At 38.0% G+C, this 15,583-nt stretch overlaps 1 protein-coding gene and 1 non-coding gene across 2 annotated transcripts in view; one reads left to right on the top strand and one right to left on the bottom strand.

Annotated features, from left to right (window-relative positions):
- Atr (ATR serine/threonine kinase) overlaps positions 1-15,583 on the top strand; it is a 101,611-nt gene that overhangs the window by 31,181 nt on the left and 54,847 nt on the right. Inside the window, exons 19-23 of the mRNA XM_060385496.1 lie at positions 1,032-1,175; positions 4,019-4,112; positions 6,492-6,617; positions 12,017-12,223; positions 13,471-13,584. Of these exons, the coding sequence (XP_060241479.1) occupies positions 1,032-1,175; positions 4,019-4,112; positions 6,492-6,617; positions 12,017-12,223; positions 13,471-13,584 (685 nt within the window). The remainder of the gene's footprint in view (positions 1-1,031; positions 1,176-4,018; positions 4,113-6,491; positions 6,618-12,016; positions 12,224-13,470; positions 13,585-15,583) is intronic.
- On the bottom strand, positions 5,722-5,851 carry LOC132654950 (small nucleolar RNA SNORA51). Its single transcript, XR_009592551.1, has one exon. It is a non-coding gene; the product is annotated as a small nucleolar RNA SNORA51 (small nucleolar RNA).

Raw genomic sequence — 15,583 nt, 5'->3', positions numbered from 1 at the left:
TTTATTTCAGCTTTTAACTCTCAGCTTACTAAGTGGAGTCAAGGCAGGAACCTGGAGGTGGGATCTGAAACAAGTCATCGAGGAATGCTGCTTATTAGATAGAGACATTGTCTTGTCATGTAGCCTAGGCTGTCCTAAAACTCAACGGTCCTCCTACCTCAGCCTCCCTAGTATTGAAATTATAGGCAATCACCACCAAGCCTGGATTGAAATACATTTTTAATTTACCTAACCAACCATATACCATAACTTAATGTAACCTGGCTTAAATGAACTCAAGAACACACAGTAGCTTTCAGTTGGCCGAAATCATGTAACAGGAAGCCTATTTATAATAATGTGTTGGGTATCTCCTGTATTCTATTGAACAGGGTAGTATGCTGTTGAATATAATATTCATTGTTCACACATGGTTACATGAAAGCTGTGACTAGAAGCTGTGGCTTGGTATCTCTGCCCAGCCTCCCAAGGGAAAATAGTTTATATTATTAGTTCATGGGAAGTATAAACTTCATTTTAATTTAAGAGTCTTACATAGCCCAGGCTGCCCTTGATCTCTGTGACGTTACTCTACAAGTCCTGAGATTAGAATTGTGTGTCACCACATCCAACCTCCAAATACAGTTTCTTCTAAGTGTGTATACATTTACAGCATTGTAATTTAAAAATCTTTTGAAGTTACATTATCTGTATAAATTATCTGTATAAGCAAATGCATAAATACATAACGTTCAATTTTTCTTTCATATTGATCCTGCCAGAAAATATTATTTTCACCATGGCGTTTGAGTATTTGGTTGGTTGGTTAGTTAGTATTTTTAAGTTTTGTTTTACTGAATAATAACTTGGATATTACTCGTGTGTGTGTGTGTGTGTGTGTGTGTGTGTGTGTGTGTGTGTGTGTTTGTCATTGGCCTTTATAGCGCAAGCTACTCTAGTTTCTTGTATGTATGTATCATTATTCAGCTAACTAATATTGATGGTATTTTACAAATATAAAGATACTTGAATTAATTTTTGTTTTCGCTTAGAGCATGGGACTGCTTTGTTCGCTGCCTGGATCACGCTTACCTGGGCCCCCTGCTCAGTCATGTCATAGTAGCTTTGTTACCTCTTATACACATGCAGCCTAAAGAAACTGCTGCTATCTTTCACTACCTCATCATTGAAAACAGGTATTGTAACTGAAAATAATCACAAAGTAGTAATTTCTATATGTATGTATGTTGGGGGGTGTATACGTGTTGTGTGTGTGTGCACATATGCGTGTGCGTGTGTAGAAACCATTGGTTGTCTTCCTCAATCACTTTCCACCTTGTTTGTTTGATTGAAGTATGGTCTCAGTATGCTGCTCTGGCTGTCCTAGAACTCATTATATAGACAAGATTGGCCTCAAACTCAGAGATCTGCCTGCCTCTGCCTCCTGAATACTAGGATTAAATGACACCACCTTGTATTTCGAAACAAAGTCTTTCAAAAACCTGACTGATTCCTCTAGTTTAGCTAGCCCGCAAAGCCACAAAGGCCCCCCCCCCCCCGTCTTTGTTTCTTTGGCACTGGGTTATAGGCACATGCTTTCCTGTGGTTACTTGGGGACACAACTCATGTCCTCATGCTTACACAGTAAGTGCTTTACCCAATGTGCAAATCTCTGCAGCCCTAAGACATTTTGAAATGTGTTTTTATATCTCAAAGGATTAGCATTACTTTGATAATATGGAGTTACTATTTTAAAATGTAGAGTCCTTAAGTAAATTAAAATTATTGGTATATAACTACTTATTGAATAGATGGATTTTCAGTGGTTGTTGTTTCTATTTTAAATATATTTGACACTGATTGGTTAATAGATCAGTAGTTAAATTTTTTTTCACTGATTTTCAGTTGGTGAAGGTAATTTTACCTTTCTTCTCAAGTAAACCAGGCACCTTGAGGAAGGCTAGAAGAGATATTCATCACTTTCTATGCCACACCTACTAAGATACTTGGAATTCCTTACTTTATCACATTAGCCTTTGAACCAGTCTCCCTTGCTTTAGACTTTTATGGCATTTCTGTTCCTTTTTTTTTTTTTAACCTCTTTAAATAGATTATTTTAGCATGGAGAGATAGTCTCTGGTTCTCTGTGTTCTAACTATTGAATTGCAAATTGGTTAACTTGATCTTTAAAGCTGGATACATCTTAGAAATTTTTTTTCTACTGATTTTCCATTTCCACTGATTATCAGGACGCTTTAGCAAATGTGTACTGGTGACAGAACAAACCATACCTTTTCCCCACTCAGTTTTTCCTTCAGACTGCTTCTTATGCCAAAATATCTTGCAACACATTGCAAGCTTTTTTTTTCCTGTTACTTAACTAACTGCTATATATCGTAATTCTTTTTTTTTTTTTTTTTTTTTTTCTTAAAAGTTGGGATGAAGGGCTGGAAAGATGGCTCAGCAGTTAAGGGCAATGACTGCTTTTCCAGAGGACCTGGGTTCATATCCCAGCACCCATATGGCAGTTCACAACTGTCTGTAACTCCAAGATCTGACACTTTCACATAGATATACATGCAGGCGAAACACCAATGCACATAATATAAAAGTTAAAAGAAACGTTAGGCTCAGTAACTTAGGCACTACACACCAGCCCGCCCATGTGCTGTTGCCATTCCTTTAAATTATCCCAGTAACCATTCGGGCATGAAGACACAGAAGGAACGATTGCCATCTCTTTATTCATCTTGTTGTTTTCTACATGCTATAACAATAAAATCACTAACATCACTTTGCACATCTCTTTTCAGTTGTTATCCAAATATACATATGCTCATTGTTGTGGATTGTAGAATAATTCTTTTCTGACTTTTTCACGTCTTAAGACAGATTTTCTTTCACTTGGTGCTAGGTGGGCCCTCCACCCCCGAGTGAATGAATTGTTCTGGGTTTGTTTATTGTTTCATCCCATGTCTAGCACAGAACTTATCATCTAACAGCACACGTGGTAGCTATTTGTATTTTTTCATGCATTAAAAAAGACTAGAATTAAGAATATATTTAAACCTAGAAAGATTATGTATTATAATTTAAGCAACTAAAAAGTTAAACAGCATCAATAAAGATTGTTAGCATATTTTTATGTAAAATTTCCTTATGAAAATTTATATTTAGGGATTGATTTTCTGCTGTTACAAGTCGCTTTAAAAGTGGTGCCTTAGAAACACTGAACACCTTTATTTACTCATAGTTTAGACTGAGTTCAGCTTGTTATTTCATCTGTTGGTCTCTGGTGTGGTCCCATTTGGCTAGAAGGTAGACTGAAGTGGACTCCTCCCTGATCATGTAATGTCAGAGCCCTTCTTTCTGTGTGTCCTGTCCATGTTGATTGCCAGATTTCTTGCCTGGTCACTCAGTATTTTTCTGATCACAAAAATTTGGAAACTGTCAGACCTAAGCCCTTTTCTATCCACACTGTATCTTCTACCACATGTATTTAGTAAATACAAAGCATATGTATTTGGTACATGAATTCTTGTACCCAGTCTAGGTTAAAGAACAAGGGGAAATATATATTAATATTGTGTTATATACAATTATGTTAAATATTAATAACTATTATCTTTATACTAAATATAGTTCACCTTGCTTTATATATGTGTATGTGTATATATGTTTTATATATATATGAATGTGCATACTGAGAAGCATGGTTTCTAGTGGACCACTGATGTGACAGACAATCAAGGATGATTTTCTTAGCTGTGGTAACTTACCATTATTAAATGTTTTAATTTGTTTATTTTTATTTGATGCTAGAGATTGAGCCCAGGCCTTGTGCATGCTAAGCAATCACTCCACACTGAGGTATTCCTAGCACAATTGCTAGTATTAACATAGTTGGGACCCTGCCATGGCCAGGAAGATTACTTTGCATGTTAATATCACAATGAGCTTTTAAGTGAATTTTATTAGTTTTACCTTCAACTTTTGCTTTACACTCATATTCTTGCTAATATGTCTTTCTAACTATTAGGGATGCTGTACAAGATTTTCTTCATGAAATATATTTTTTGCCTGATCATCCAGAATTAGAAAAGATAAAAGCAGTTCTCCAGGAATATAGAAAGGTATTTCATTAATTTACTTGTGATATAGAAGATCTTTTTTTCCTATTTATTTATTTATTACAATTTATTCACTTTTTATCCCAACTGTAGACCTCCCTCAGCCCCTCCCAATCCCACCCTTTCTCCTTCTCCTATTCCCCTCCCCAAGTCCACTGACAGGGAAGGTCTTCCTCCCCTACCATCTGATCCTAGCTTTTCAAGTCTCATCAGGATATGGACGATCTTAAATAAAAAAATTGCACCTGAATTCCAATACACTAAAAAAGATTAAAAGAAATATTATTTACTATATTTACTAGCTTTACAATCAAAGCTAGGTATGGTGGCTTATGCCTCTAATCCCAGCATTCTGAAAGCAGAGACAGGAGGCCAGACAGTTCTTAGTGAGTTCCAGCCAAGGCTACATAGAAAAACGCTGTCTTTAAAAAAAGAATAATGTCACCATGGTGATTTGGGAGGAAATCTTTGTTATTAAAATTTTTTTATTTTATTTTGTTTTGCTGTGTGTGTGTGTGTGTGTGTGTGTGTGACAGTCTCTTATAGCTGAGGCTCTCTTCAAATACACTATGCATCTGAGGCTCGTCTTGAACACCTCATCTACCTGCCTACCATTCCAAGTGCTGGAATTCTGGTCATGTACTATTACTACATCCTGTGTCCGTGAGACACACGTTAGCATTAGCTAGAAGCCACTCTCTCTACATTCCTGAGTAGGAAAATGTGGGATGATTCTAGTTATATCATTCTGTAAATCATAGTATCACTATGATTACACTGTGATACCATTATGTTAGATGGAAATAATTGTTGATATCTTGAAATCTTGCCTACTTTCTGAAATTATGAAAAAACTATGATTTCACGGAATTTCAGGACAGAATCTAGAATACTTTTCAGCAGTGAAAGGATAGAGTAGAATTATCTAGAGTCCACAGATGTTCCTCAAGAATCACTATGTAGACTCCATAAATTAAGGAAAGCTTGTGCTGCTTCTTTTTTAAATTTAATTGTATTTATTACAATTTATTCACTTTGTATCCCTGCTGCAGCCCCCTTCTTCATCTCCTCCCAGTCCCACCCACCCTCCTATGCCCTTGCCCTAGTCCCCTTATAGGAGAGGACTGCCTTCCTTTCTGTCTGACCCTAGCTTATTCTTATCCTTGATGAGACGGGTGCATCATCTTCCTCTGTGGCCTGGCAAGGCTGCACACACACCCCCGCCCAGGGGGAGGGGATCAAAGAGCCAACCACTGAGTTCATGTCAGAGACAGCCCCTGTACCCCTTACTAGGGAACCCACTTGGAAACTGAGGAGCCAAAGTGCGTCCTTTGAACAGGGGGTCTAGGTCTTCTCCATGCATGGTCCTTAGTTGGAGTATCAGTCTCTGCAGTGCCCCCTGGGCCCGGAAATTTTGGCTCTGTTGTTCTCCTTGTGGAGTTCCTATCCCTCCAGGTCTTTCTATCTCCCTCTTCTTCCATAAGGATTCCAGCACTCAGCCTTAGGCCACCCACCTGCCCAAACACGCCATCTGTGAATACCTTCCAGGACAGGCACTGGTGGAACACGTGCAGTCCTGATCCCACAGCCTTAGGCCTTCTTTTCTTTAAATCCAGGTTTCCCCATTACAATACAGACAGGCACAGTGGCCTAGGCTGAGGTGTGCATGGTGTAGATTTATCCTGCTTCCCCTTTTTATACAGTCAGCATAAGACTATAGCGTATGGTAAGCACCAAGAGCTCCCTCCTTTTGAAAAGGTTTATTTATTTATGTGCATGAATGTTCTGTCTGCGTGACAGAAGGGGGCATCAGGTCCCATTATAGATGGTTATGAGCCACCATGTGGTTTCTAGGAATTGAACTCAGGACCTGTGGAAGAACAACCAGTCCTCTTAACCACTGAGCCATCTCTCCAGCCCCAGAAGTGACCATTTTGGTTTTATTTTGTTTTTTTGTTGTTGTTGGTGGTGGTGGGTTTGTTTGTTTGTTTGTCTGTTTGTTTGTTTTCAAGACTGTAATTCTGGCTGTCCTGTAACTCACTCTGTAGGCTCAAACTCACAGAGATCCACCTGCCTCTGCCTCCTGAGTGCTAGGATTAATGGTGTTTGCCACCAACACCAGCTTGTACTTTTTATCAAGAAGCACTTGTATTAGATAAATAAGTTTTTATTCAATTGGAAGAAAATCTCTATTTCTAAAGATTTAAGAATAATAATTTTCTCAAAAAGATACTGATGACATAGACTTTGCAAAGGAAGGGATTAGAATTTTTATTTGGGTTATAGTGTAGCTATTTTAATAACTGGTTAGTTGTGTAGAGAATTGAGGCCTTTCAAAGGTGTAGATAGTTAATCAGGTGTGTTTCTCTGCTCTCTTGATAGGAGACGTCTGAGAGTGCTGACCTGCAAACCACTCTCCAGCTGTCCATGAAAGCAATTCAACATGAAAATGTAGACGTTCGCATTCACGCTCTGACCAGCCTGAAGGAAACCTTGTACAAAAATCAAGTATGCTAAAGTGGAATAATTCAAATGATAAGAAAAAATGTATTGGGAGTTTAAAGAGGAGACAATAGATTGGCATTTTGTTTGATAACTTAAAAGATTTAGTCCTCATGCTTTCACATTTTTTTTACCTAGATTGTCAGATCTGACTGAAAAATTGAGCAATCCATGAGCTAGGTGCCCATTAGCTTCAGTCTCAAAAAAATTCCAGAGTTTCCTGTTGTTTTGAAGGGTCCTGATTTCATAGTTGTACTTTAGACTACTGCATTTCTTTGAATTTTTAAAAATTATTTTTATTTATGTGACAAGTGTATGGTACATTCTCATGTGTTGAGGTTTCTTCCTCTATCACTTTCTGCTTTTTATTTTTATTTTTTAAGATTTATTATTTATACAGTTCTCTGCCTGTGTGTATGCGTATGCACCAGTAGAGGGCACCAGATCTCATTATAGATGGTTATGAGCCACCATGTAGTTTCTGGGAATTGAACTCAGGACCTTTGGAAGAGTAGACAGCGCTCTTAGCCGCTGAGCAATCTCTCCAGCCCCTAATCTCTGCTTTTAAGATGGTCTCTCACTAAACTGGAAGCTCATTGTTTAGGCTAGGTTGGCTGTCTACTGAGTTTTAGTATCCTTCTGGCCAGCCATGCCAAACTGTGTTCCACTTTTTAAAGGGAGTGTTAGGTGTTTGAACTCAGGTCCTTTTATAGTTAGCACTCTTAATCCACTGAGCCATCTCCCCAGCCTCAGAGACTTCTCATAGTAAGGGTGTGAGTATTAGAACAGCAGCAGTTTATGTGAATCTTCTGATGTAACTGCCATCGATGTCTGTCATAAAACTGTTAGTAATTTTATTATTTTATAATTGGAATGAGAGAACTTTGTTAGTTTTTGTTTATTTGGTTTTGAGTAACCCAGGCTATCCTCAGACTTTGAGTAGAGCCAGATATGGCCTTGAACTCATTGTTTGCTTGCTTTAGTTTCTTAAACGATAGGATTAGAGGCTTAAACCACCATATCTGTATTTCTTTCTTTCTTCCATCCTTCCAGTTGTGCTACTCATATTAAAGGAATCTTTTGGGGCAAATTTCGGAAGGATAAGAAGATAAGAAGCCCAAATTAACTTTTGATGGGAATGTAGAATTCTGTATAAAAGTCATATTTACTAATTATTTCAAAGCAGAGAATTCATTGAAAATAAAATGCTTGATTGTCCTGGAATAAAAATAAATGCCTGAATCAGCTCTCAAACTCTCCCAACAACAAAAGTAGCAACAAGGAGCAGAGCAGTAGTGGTACAAGCCTTTAATCCTAGCGCTCAGAAGGCAGAGGCGAGCAGATCTCTGAATTTGAGCTAGCTTGGTCTGCAGGGTCAGTTCCAGGACACCCAAGGCTTCTCAAAGAAACCCTTTCTCAAAAAACCCAAAAGGAAAGTAGCAAGAAAGAGAGCACATAAATCCCAGCATAATCCACTCCTTAAAAATCATTAGAAGACAGGATCCTGAGAACTGCAGATTCGGAACAGTCTGTATAAAAGGAAGGAGTACCAGAACTATAAATGAACGGAAGGATGGCTTTGCTCAGTGTCACAACACTGGAGATGCCTTCCAGCACCTTAGAAAAGATACTGGAAAGTATGTAGATGCAAAGGTCTTAGACAGTTGTTGTCTCTTGGAGAAAGTATGCTTTGGATACCTTGTTATAAAACGGGGAAGACTTAAAGATCTTGTAGAAATAAACTTATCAAATCCTACCTCTGATGCCAAAAAGAAAAAATATAATGATGCTTTATTTTTTTTTCAGATTTTTTAAATTTTATTTTATTTTATTAATTACAATTTATTCACTTTGTATCCCCCCATAAGGCCCTCCCTCCTCCCCTCCCGATCCCACCCTCCCTCCCCCTTCTTCATGCATGCCCCTCCCCAAGTCTACTGATAAGGAAGGTCCTCCTCTTCTTCCTTCTCATCTTAGTCTATCAGATCTCATTAGGAGTGGCTGCATTGCCATCTTCCGTGGCCTGGTAAGGCTGTTCCTCCCTCAGGGGGAGGTGATCAAAGAGCAGGCCAATCAGTTTTAATGCACTCCACACACGTACGCAAAATAATAAAAATAAATATAGCAACAATAATAAATAAGGTGGAGTATCTAAAATGCTCAATCCCCATCCGGAAAGGCAAAGAGGATGGACATCAGAAGAAGAAGAAAACAGGAAACAAGCTAGAAACCCGCCACGGAAGGCCTCTGAAAGGCTCTGCCCTGCAGACTATCAAAGCAGACGTTGAGACTTATGGCCAACTGTTGGGCAGAGTGCATGGAATCTTATGTAAGAAGTGGGAAATAGTAAGATCTGGAGAGGACAGGAACTCCACAAGGAGAGCAACAGAACCAGAAAATTTGAACACAGGGGTCTTCCCAGAGACTCATACTCCAACCAAGGACTATTCATGGAGATAACCTAGAACCCCTGCACAGATGTAGCCCATGGCAGTTTAGTGTCCAAGTGGCTTACATAGTGATGGGAAGAGGGACTGCCTCTGATGCTTTATTTTTAAACCATTAATTTTACCATGCTGGCATAGGTATACATTTATGAAAGGAAAATCCTAAAGCCATTACAAAATGCTTATTGTTAGGGCCTATATGGAGGGTTCACAATATGAATAGAAAAATTACATATGAGAAAGGTAGGTGTGGTGGTGCGCACCTTTAATCCCAGCACTAAGGAAACCGAGGCAGGTGCATCTGTGAGTTTGAAGCCTAGTCTACATAGGAAGTTCCAGGCCAGCCAAGGGTATTTAGTAAGACTGTGTCTCAAAAAACAAAGAACAAAATAAAGAACGTGAAAAAAAAATCCAAGCATGGTGATTTAATCCTAGTACTTAAAAGGCTCGCTGAGGCAGGAAAAACTGCCTAAGACCAGCCTAAGGTACAGTGTGAGAACCTATCTCAAAGAAAAAAAGTCTTTCAGTTTGTGACAGTTCTTTCTTAAAAGCAACCAGAAAATAAAAGGAAACTTGATTTAGGACTGTAACCTAAATTTAAAATTTCAGATATTTGCAAGCACAAAAAAATTTAAGAATTTTAATTTTTTTTAATTTTTCATCAATTACACTTTATTCATTCTGCATCCCCCCATAAGTCCCTCCCTCCTCCCCTCCCAATCCCTCTGCACCCCACCCTCCCTCCTCCCTCTGCATGCATGCCCCTCCCCAAGTCCACTGATAGGGGAGGTTCCCCTCTCCTTTCTGATCTTAGTCTATCAGTTCACATCAAAAGTGGCTGCATTGTCCTCTACTATGGCCTGGTAAGGCTGCTCCCCCCCAGGGGTTGTGATCAAAGAGCAGGCCAATCAGATTATGTCAGAGGCAGTCCCTCTTCACATTACTATGTAACCCAATTGGACTCTGAACTGCCCTGGGCGACATCTGTGCAGGGGTTCTGGGTTATCTCTATGAATAGTCCTTGGTTGGAGTATGAGTCTCTGGGAAGTTCCTTGTGTTCAAATTTTCTTGTTCTGTTGCTCTCCTTGTGGAGACCCTGTCCTCTCCAGCTCTTTCTATTTCCCAGTTCTTACCTAAAATTCCATTCACTCTGCCCAACAGTTGCCCATCAGGCTCAGCATCTGCTTTGATAGTCTGTAGGACAGAGGCTTTCAGAGGCCCTCTGTGGTAGGTTCTTAGGTTGTTTCCTGTTTTCTTCTTCTTCTGATGTCCATCCTCTTTGCCTTTCCGGATGGGGATTGGACATTTTAGTTAGGGTCCTCTCTCTTGCTTAGTTTCTTTAGATGCACAGGTTTTAGTGGGTTTGTCCTATGTTGTATGTCTATATGAGTGAGTAAGAATTTTAATTTTAATCATAAAGTATTGGACAGATGGCTGTTTAACAGTGCTTGCTATTGGTCAGGAAGACCAAAGTTCAGATCCCAACACCAACATAACAAGTCATGCATTCTATGTATGCCTATAATCCCAGCTCTGAGTTGAAGGAGAAAGAAGGATCTCTGGAGTTTACTGGTTTTCAGCCTAGCCTAGAAATTTTGAACTCCAGGGACAGGGAGACCTTGCCTCAAAGGAATAAGTAGAAAGTGATGGAGAAGAACATCCAATGCCTTCTTCTGGCCTCTGCATGCTACATGTACATATACTCACATTGCATATACACACACTAGCTCACTCATTCACTGATGAACGAGTGAGAAAAATAAAATTAAGTAAATGAGGTTAAAGGACATAACCAAGAAGAAATGAACCACAGCTGACTGAACTCAGGAAGTTAATTGAAAAAAATGAACAAATTATGGACTATTTGAATACATTTGACTAAAAAATTTAATAGTCATTGATAAAGCATTAAAGATAATTAGTATTGTAAGATACCAAAACAATAGAACAGAAGTAATATTTAAAACTAATTCAAGAGAGCTTTCTGGAAATAAAATATCTATTTTAAATACTGAAGTAATCCATTTAATACAAAGAAAATACCAAGTAATCCTAACAGATAAGTCATAGGTTTTAGTAATGTAGAAAATTCAGAGTTTCTAGACAAAAAAAGACAATGTAAATTTGTTTAATTTTTTAGCTTGTATTTTATTTTTTGACCTGCGCGTATGTGTATGTACTGCATGCATGCCTGGTGCCAGCATATGTCAGGGCTAGAACTGGAGTTACTGGAGAGGCTGTGAATTGAACCTAGGTTTTCTCTGCGTGGAGCAAGTACTCTTGAGCCATCTTACTCACACCCCACCATTTTAAAATTCATTGGCAAGGGCAAGGAAACTAGAAAGATAGGGACCTAGAGACTCTGTTTCAAAAAAAAAAAAAAAAGATTCCAGCTGTGCTTAGAGAGTAATGGTTAAGAACACTGATTTAAATACACAAGAACTGAAGAAACACTATTTATTTGAGGATGGGTTTTATTTAGTCTAGATTCAAAGTAGACTCTGTTTTTAAAAAAAACTGATTAACTACTATTTATATATTTAACTGATTTAATTGGAAATCTAAGACAAAATACATGGGCAAAAGGAGAATCTCTATGAATGTATACATTCTAGTAAATAAACTCAGTGATTGTTACATGATCAATAACTAGAAGTAAAATACATGTGTGTCATATACCATTTAAAGCTGGCAAACCAGGTAAATGCATAATAGCAAATGAGCACTAAATGATACTACCTAAAAGGCAATTCTTGAGCAGTAAAGATGGCTTAGCAGTTAAGAGCACGTACTACTCCTGCAAAGCCTACTGTGAGGTATAGTATATAGAGTCATCAAACTAATTGAAAAGATTGAAGATACAGGAATTTAATTTTATCTATATTAATATTTTTAAGATCTCTAGTTTAGAAAAACATGCTGTAAGAGTTGTATATAAACTTCCTACATTTATTTTAGGAAAAACTGATAAAATATGCAACTGATAGTGAAACAGTGGAGCCTGTTATCTCACAGCTGGTGACAGTAATTTTGAAAGGCTGCCAAGATGCAAACTCTCAAGCTCGCTTACTGTGTGGGGAATGTTTAGGAGAACTGGGGGCAATAGATCCAGGACGATTAGATTTCTCAACAACGGAAACTCAAGGAAAAGATTTCACATTTGTGGTAAGTAATGGTAATTTTGAGTGATAATATTTCTCTAAGTTGTTTTGTTATTTATTGTTTTATTCGATTTTATTCCCCTGTGTATGAGGGTTTTATCTGAATGTACGTCTGTGCACCACATGCCTGCCTGGTGTCCACAGAAGTAGGAAGAGGCATTGGATCCCCTGGCAATTGTGAACTCCTGTGGGGGTGCTGGAAATTGAAACCAGGTCTTCAGCAAGAGCAGCCAGTGCTCTCAACTGCTGAGCAATTTCTCTTGCCTTTAAATTGAGTTTTATATATTCCATTTATTTAATCAGATATTTTCAGCAGCTTTTATTACTAACTAAATATTGTCATGGAGCTCTTTAGCCAAAAGAAATAGTTTGAGCCCAATCTAATGTGTTCTGTTCTTGGAAACAAAGCTTCGTAATCTACTCATGATAATAATTAAGGCCTAAATAATTATTTAAAGGTTAGTGGTTAAGCATAGTTGCTAGTGTACCATAAAAAAAAAAAAGTTTCTCAGGATATTCTAGCAATTTGTAAGGAAATCCATGTATAACAATCAATTTGTACTTTTTGCTGGGTTTTGTTTGCTCGCTTTTGTATGTGTGTGGGGTTGTTTGTTTTTTCATTGCTAGGGCTTGAACTAGCCAAGTGCCCTCCAACTGAGTTGTATCACCAATCAAAACTGAAAAGTTTGATGTTTCAGTATACATGGTGAATCAGAGTGGGAAAAAAAGTTGAAATTACCTTGGAGTAACTACATTCTGTAAAGCAACTCTCAGGCTTTACAGAATGTGTGTTAGGAACCGCTGTGAATACAATTTGATTTTTAAATTTTATTATCATTAGTGTGTGTGTGTGAAAGAGAGAGAGATCACAGGAAGAGGTCAGAGAACCACGTTGAGAGATTAGTTACTTCCACACTTAGGTAGATTCTTAGGCTTGAACTCGGGTCACCAGATGTGCACTGAAGGCGCCTTCGCACATTGAGCAGTCTTGTTGGCCCTACAGTTTGCTTTCCGCCTGTTAAAACACAGAGTACAAATGACCTAACTATTCAGAGGTTGAATGATTTTCATACAGTTCATAACATGCTAAGAAGATGGAGGATTTGGCTTCTTAGCTGTGAATTATATTCTAGCCATGATAACAGCTTAGTTTGAGCTTCACTCCTTTCCTATTTCTAAGTTCACTGGGTACCACAGTAAAACCTGAAGAAAAGGCATGTGTCAATTATTAATTGTTTTGCTTTTGTTAAGACTGGGGTAGAAGATTTAAGCTTTGCCTATGGCTTGCTGATGGAGCTAACTAGAGCGTACCTTGCATATGCCGATAACAGCCGAGCCCAGGATTCAGCTGCTTATGCTATTCAGGTAAGCATGCTAACATGGGACAGCCATTAGTGACTCTACAGTAGGAAGTGCTAATAAGAAAGCTATAAATTCCACACTTATACAATACTCACCACCTTTGTCATCTAAGCGATAAAGAGTCAAAGTATTTTAGAGAATGCAGTATATTTTCTTGAATGAATAAGAACGAAACATAATGATACATAAATATGAAAATGGCATAGTGAAACCCATTAAATTGTTGCAAACTTAAAAATAATTTTTAAAAGTATACGTTCTTTTTAAAAAGTATTTAGTGTATTGTAAGTACTTAAAAATGTTTGCTACCTATACAAATTCAAAATGTCCTTTATGCTAAAATAATATGAAATATCATTTTTTTATTTTCTTCTGTTTAATGGCCTTTCTTGGATAATTTTCTGTGTCAATAACATATGTCTAGTTCATTTTTTTGTAGCAACTGAATGATACTCAATCTGAGTGTACTGTAGTGTATTTAAGAAATCTGCTTGAGACATCTAGGTTGTTCCACTGCCTTTATAAAACATGACTTAAGACTCAGGAGCCAGAAATGGTGGTGCATACCAGTAATTTGAGCACTGGAGAGACAAAAACAGGAGGATCACCACAAATCTCAGACTAGACTGGTTGCAGGGCAGTTCGGTTTACATAGTGAGGCCTTGTGTCGGAATGTCCCACAAATTTTAAAATTTTAAATAAAAATAAATGCTTTTAATCCCAGGACCCAGGAGGCAGAGGCAGGCAGATCTCTGAGTTCTAGCCTGATTTACCTAAAGAGTTCCGGTCCAGCCAGGGATACATAGTAAGACACTCTCTCAAAAAATAAATAAAAAGTTTTAAAGATTCAGAGAACATGGATCCAACCTGAGAACCAGCTTGACAGCCCTGCCTTTTGTAAGAATTTTAAGTTAGCTTTTTGGTTTTAAAAGCTTGTTAAAGCTATTCTTCACCCTCCCCCGGCTTTTATTTTTTATTTTTTATATTTTTGGTATTGGTTGTTTTGTTAGACATTTAGATTTTATAGCTAAGGTGTTTGAGGCTAACTTACCAAGACTAATTCAGAAAAGGAAGGGTCTAGTCTTTGGTCCTGGGATGAGAAGTTACAGAATAGATAAAGATTCAACAAACAAAGAAGCAGACAAAATAGGGGCTACCAGTGATGGTAGGAGAATGTGGTATTCTAGAAGATAAAAATTTGGAGAATTCTTATATTTGTGGTCTGTATTAAGTGCTGAGTGCAACTGTAATTTAAGAATTAAAAACTGCCCACTGACTACATAGAAAAAGACCTTGACAAGATCACTTTCAAACATTTATAAAGAATGTATAGGAAGAGAGAAATGAATAGAAAAAAAAAGCAAAATCCCAGCTCTTGAGTAATTTTGCTATTAAACACAAGAAACACGGCAGAGAAGCTTGGGCATAAAGAAAGTAAAGTTAGAAGGGAAAAGAAAACAGCATTTCTATATTGTGTAGGAACGGGTCATCAGAAAAGAGACAGTAATAATGTAGAAGTAAATTGGTGAAGTGTTTTATTTTTTTGGTATGGCGTGTGAATGCGAAGTATACGGTCTCCCACTGAGCTATACCGTCAGTCTTGATGCAGTATTGTAAACAGGCCAAGAGACATGGGATGCAGTGCAGAAGTAGAAAGGTTTACCTTGATTAAAAATAAGGATGGGAGCATACAGCCTGGTGTGGATCTACAACATACTTTGGTATGCTAGCTCATTTCTATGATCCTGGCACTGAGGAGACAAAGGCATGCTGATAACAAATTCAAAGTCATCCTCACATAGTGTATTTGAGAGGTCATCCTGAGATACATGGCTACCTTGCCTCAAAAGAACAGCAACAAAACCTATTAAGAATAATCTCTTGGGCCTTGTGGTCCATCTTTAAAGCTCACAACTGTCTGTAGTTCCAGTTCCAGGGGACCCAGTGCCTTTCTCTGGCCTCCATAAACACTAGCAGACAAAACACCTACACAACAAATAGC

This window comes from Meriones unguiculatus, chromosome 6 (genome assembly GCF_030254825.1).
Source record: "Meriones unguiculatus strain TT.TT164.6M chromosome 6, Bangor_MerUng_6.1, whole genome shotgun sequence".
NCBI lineage: Eukaryota > Metazoa > Chordata > Mammalia > Rodentia > Muridae > Meriones > Meriones unguiculatus.
The sequence above is the reverse complement of the archived record's forward strand: the minus strand, read 5'-3'. Positions and strand labels throughout refer to the sequence as shown.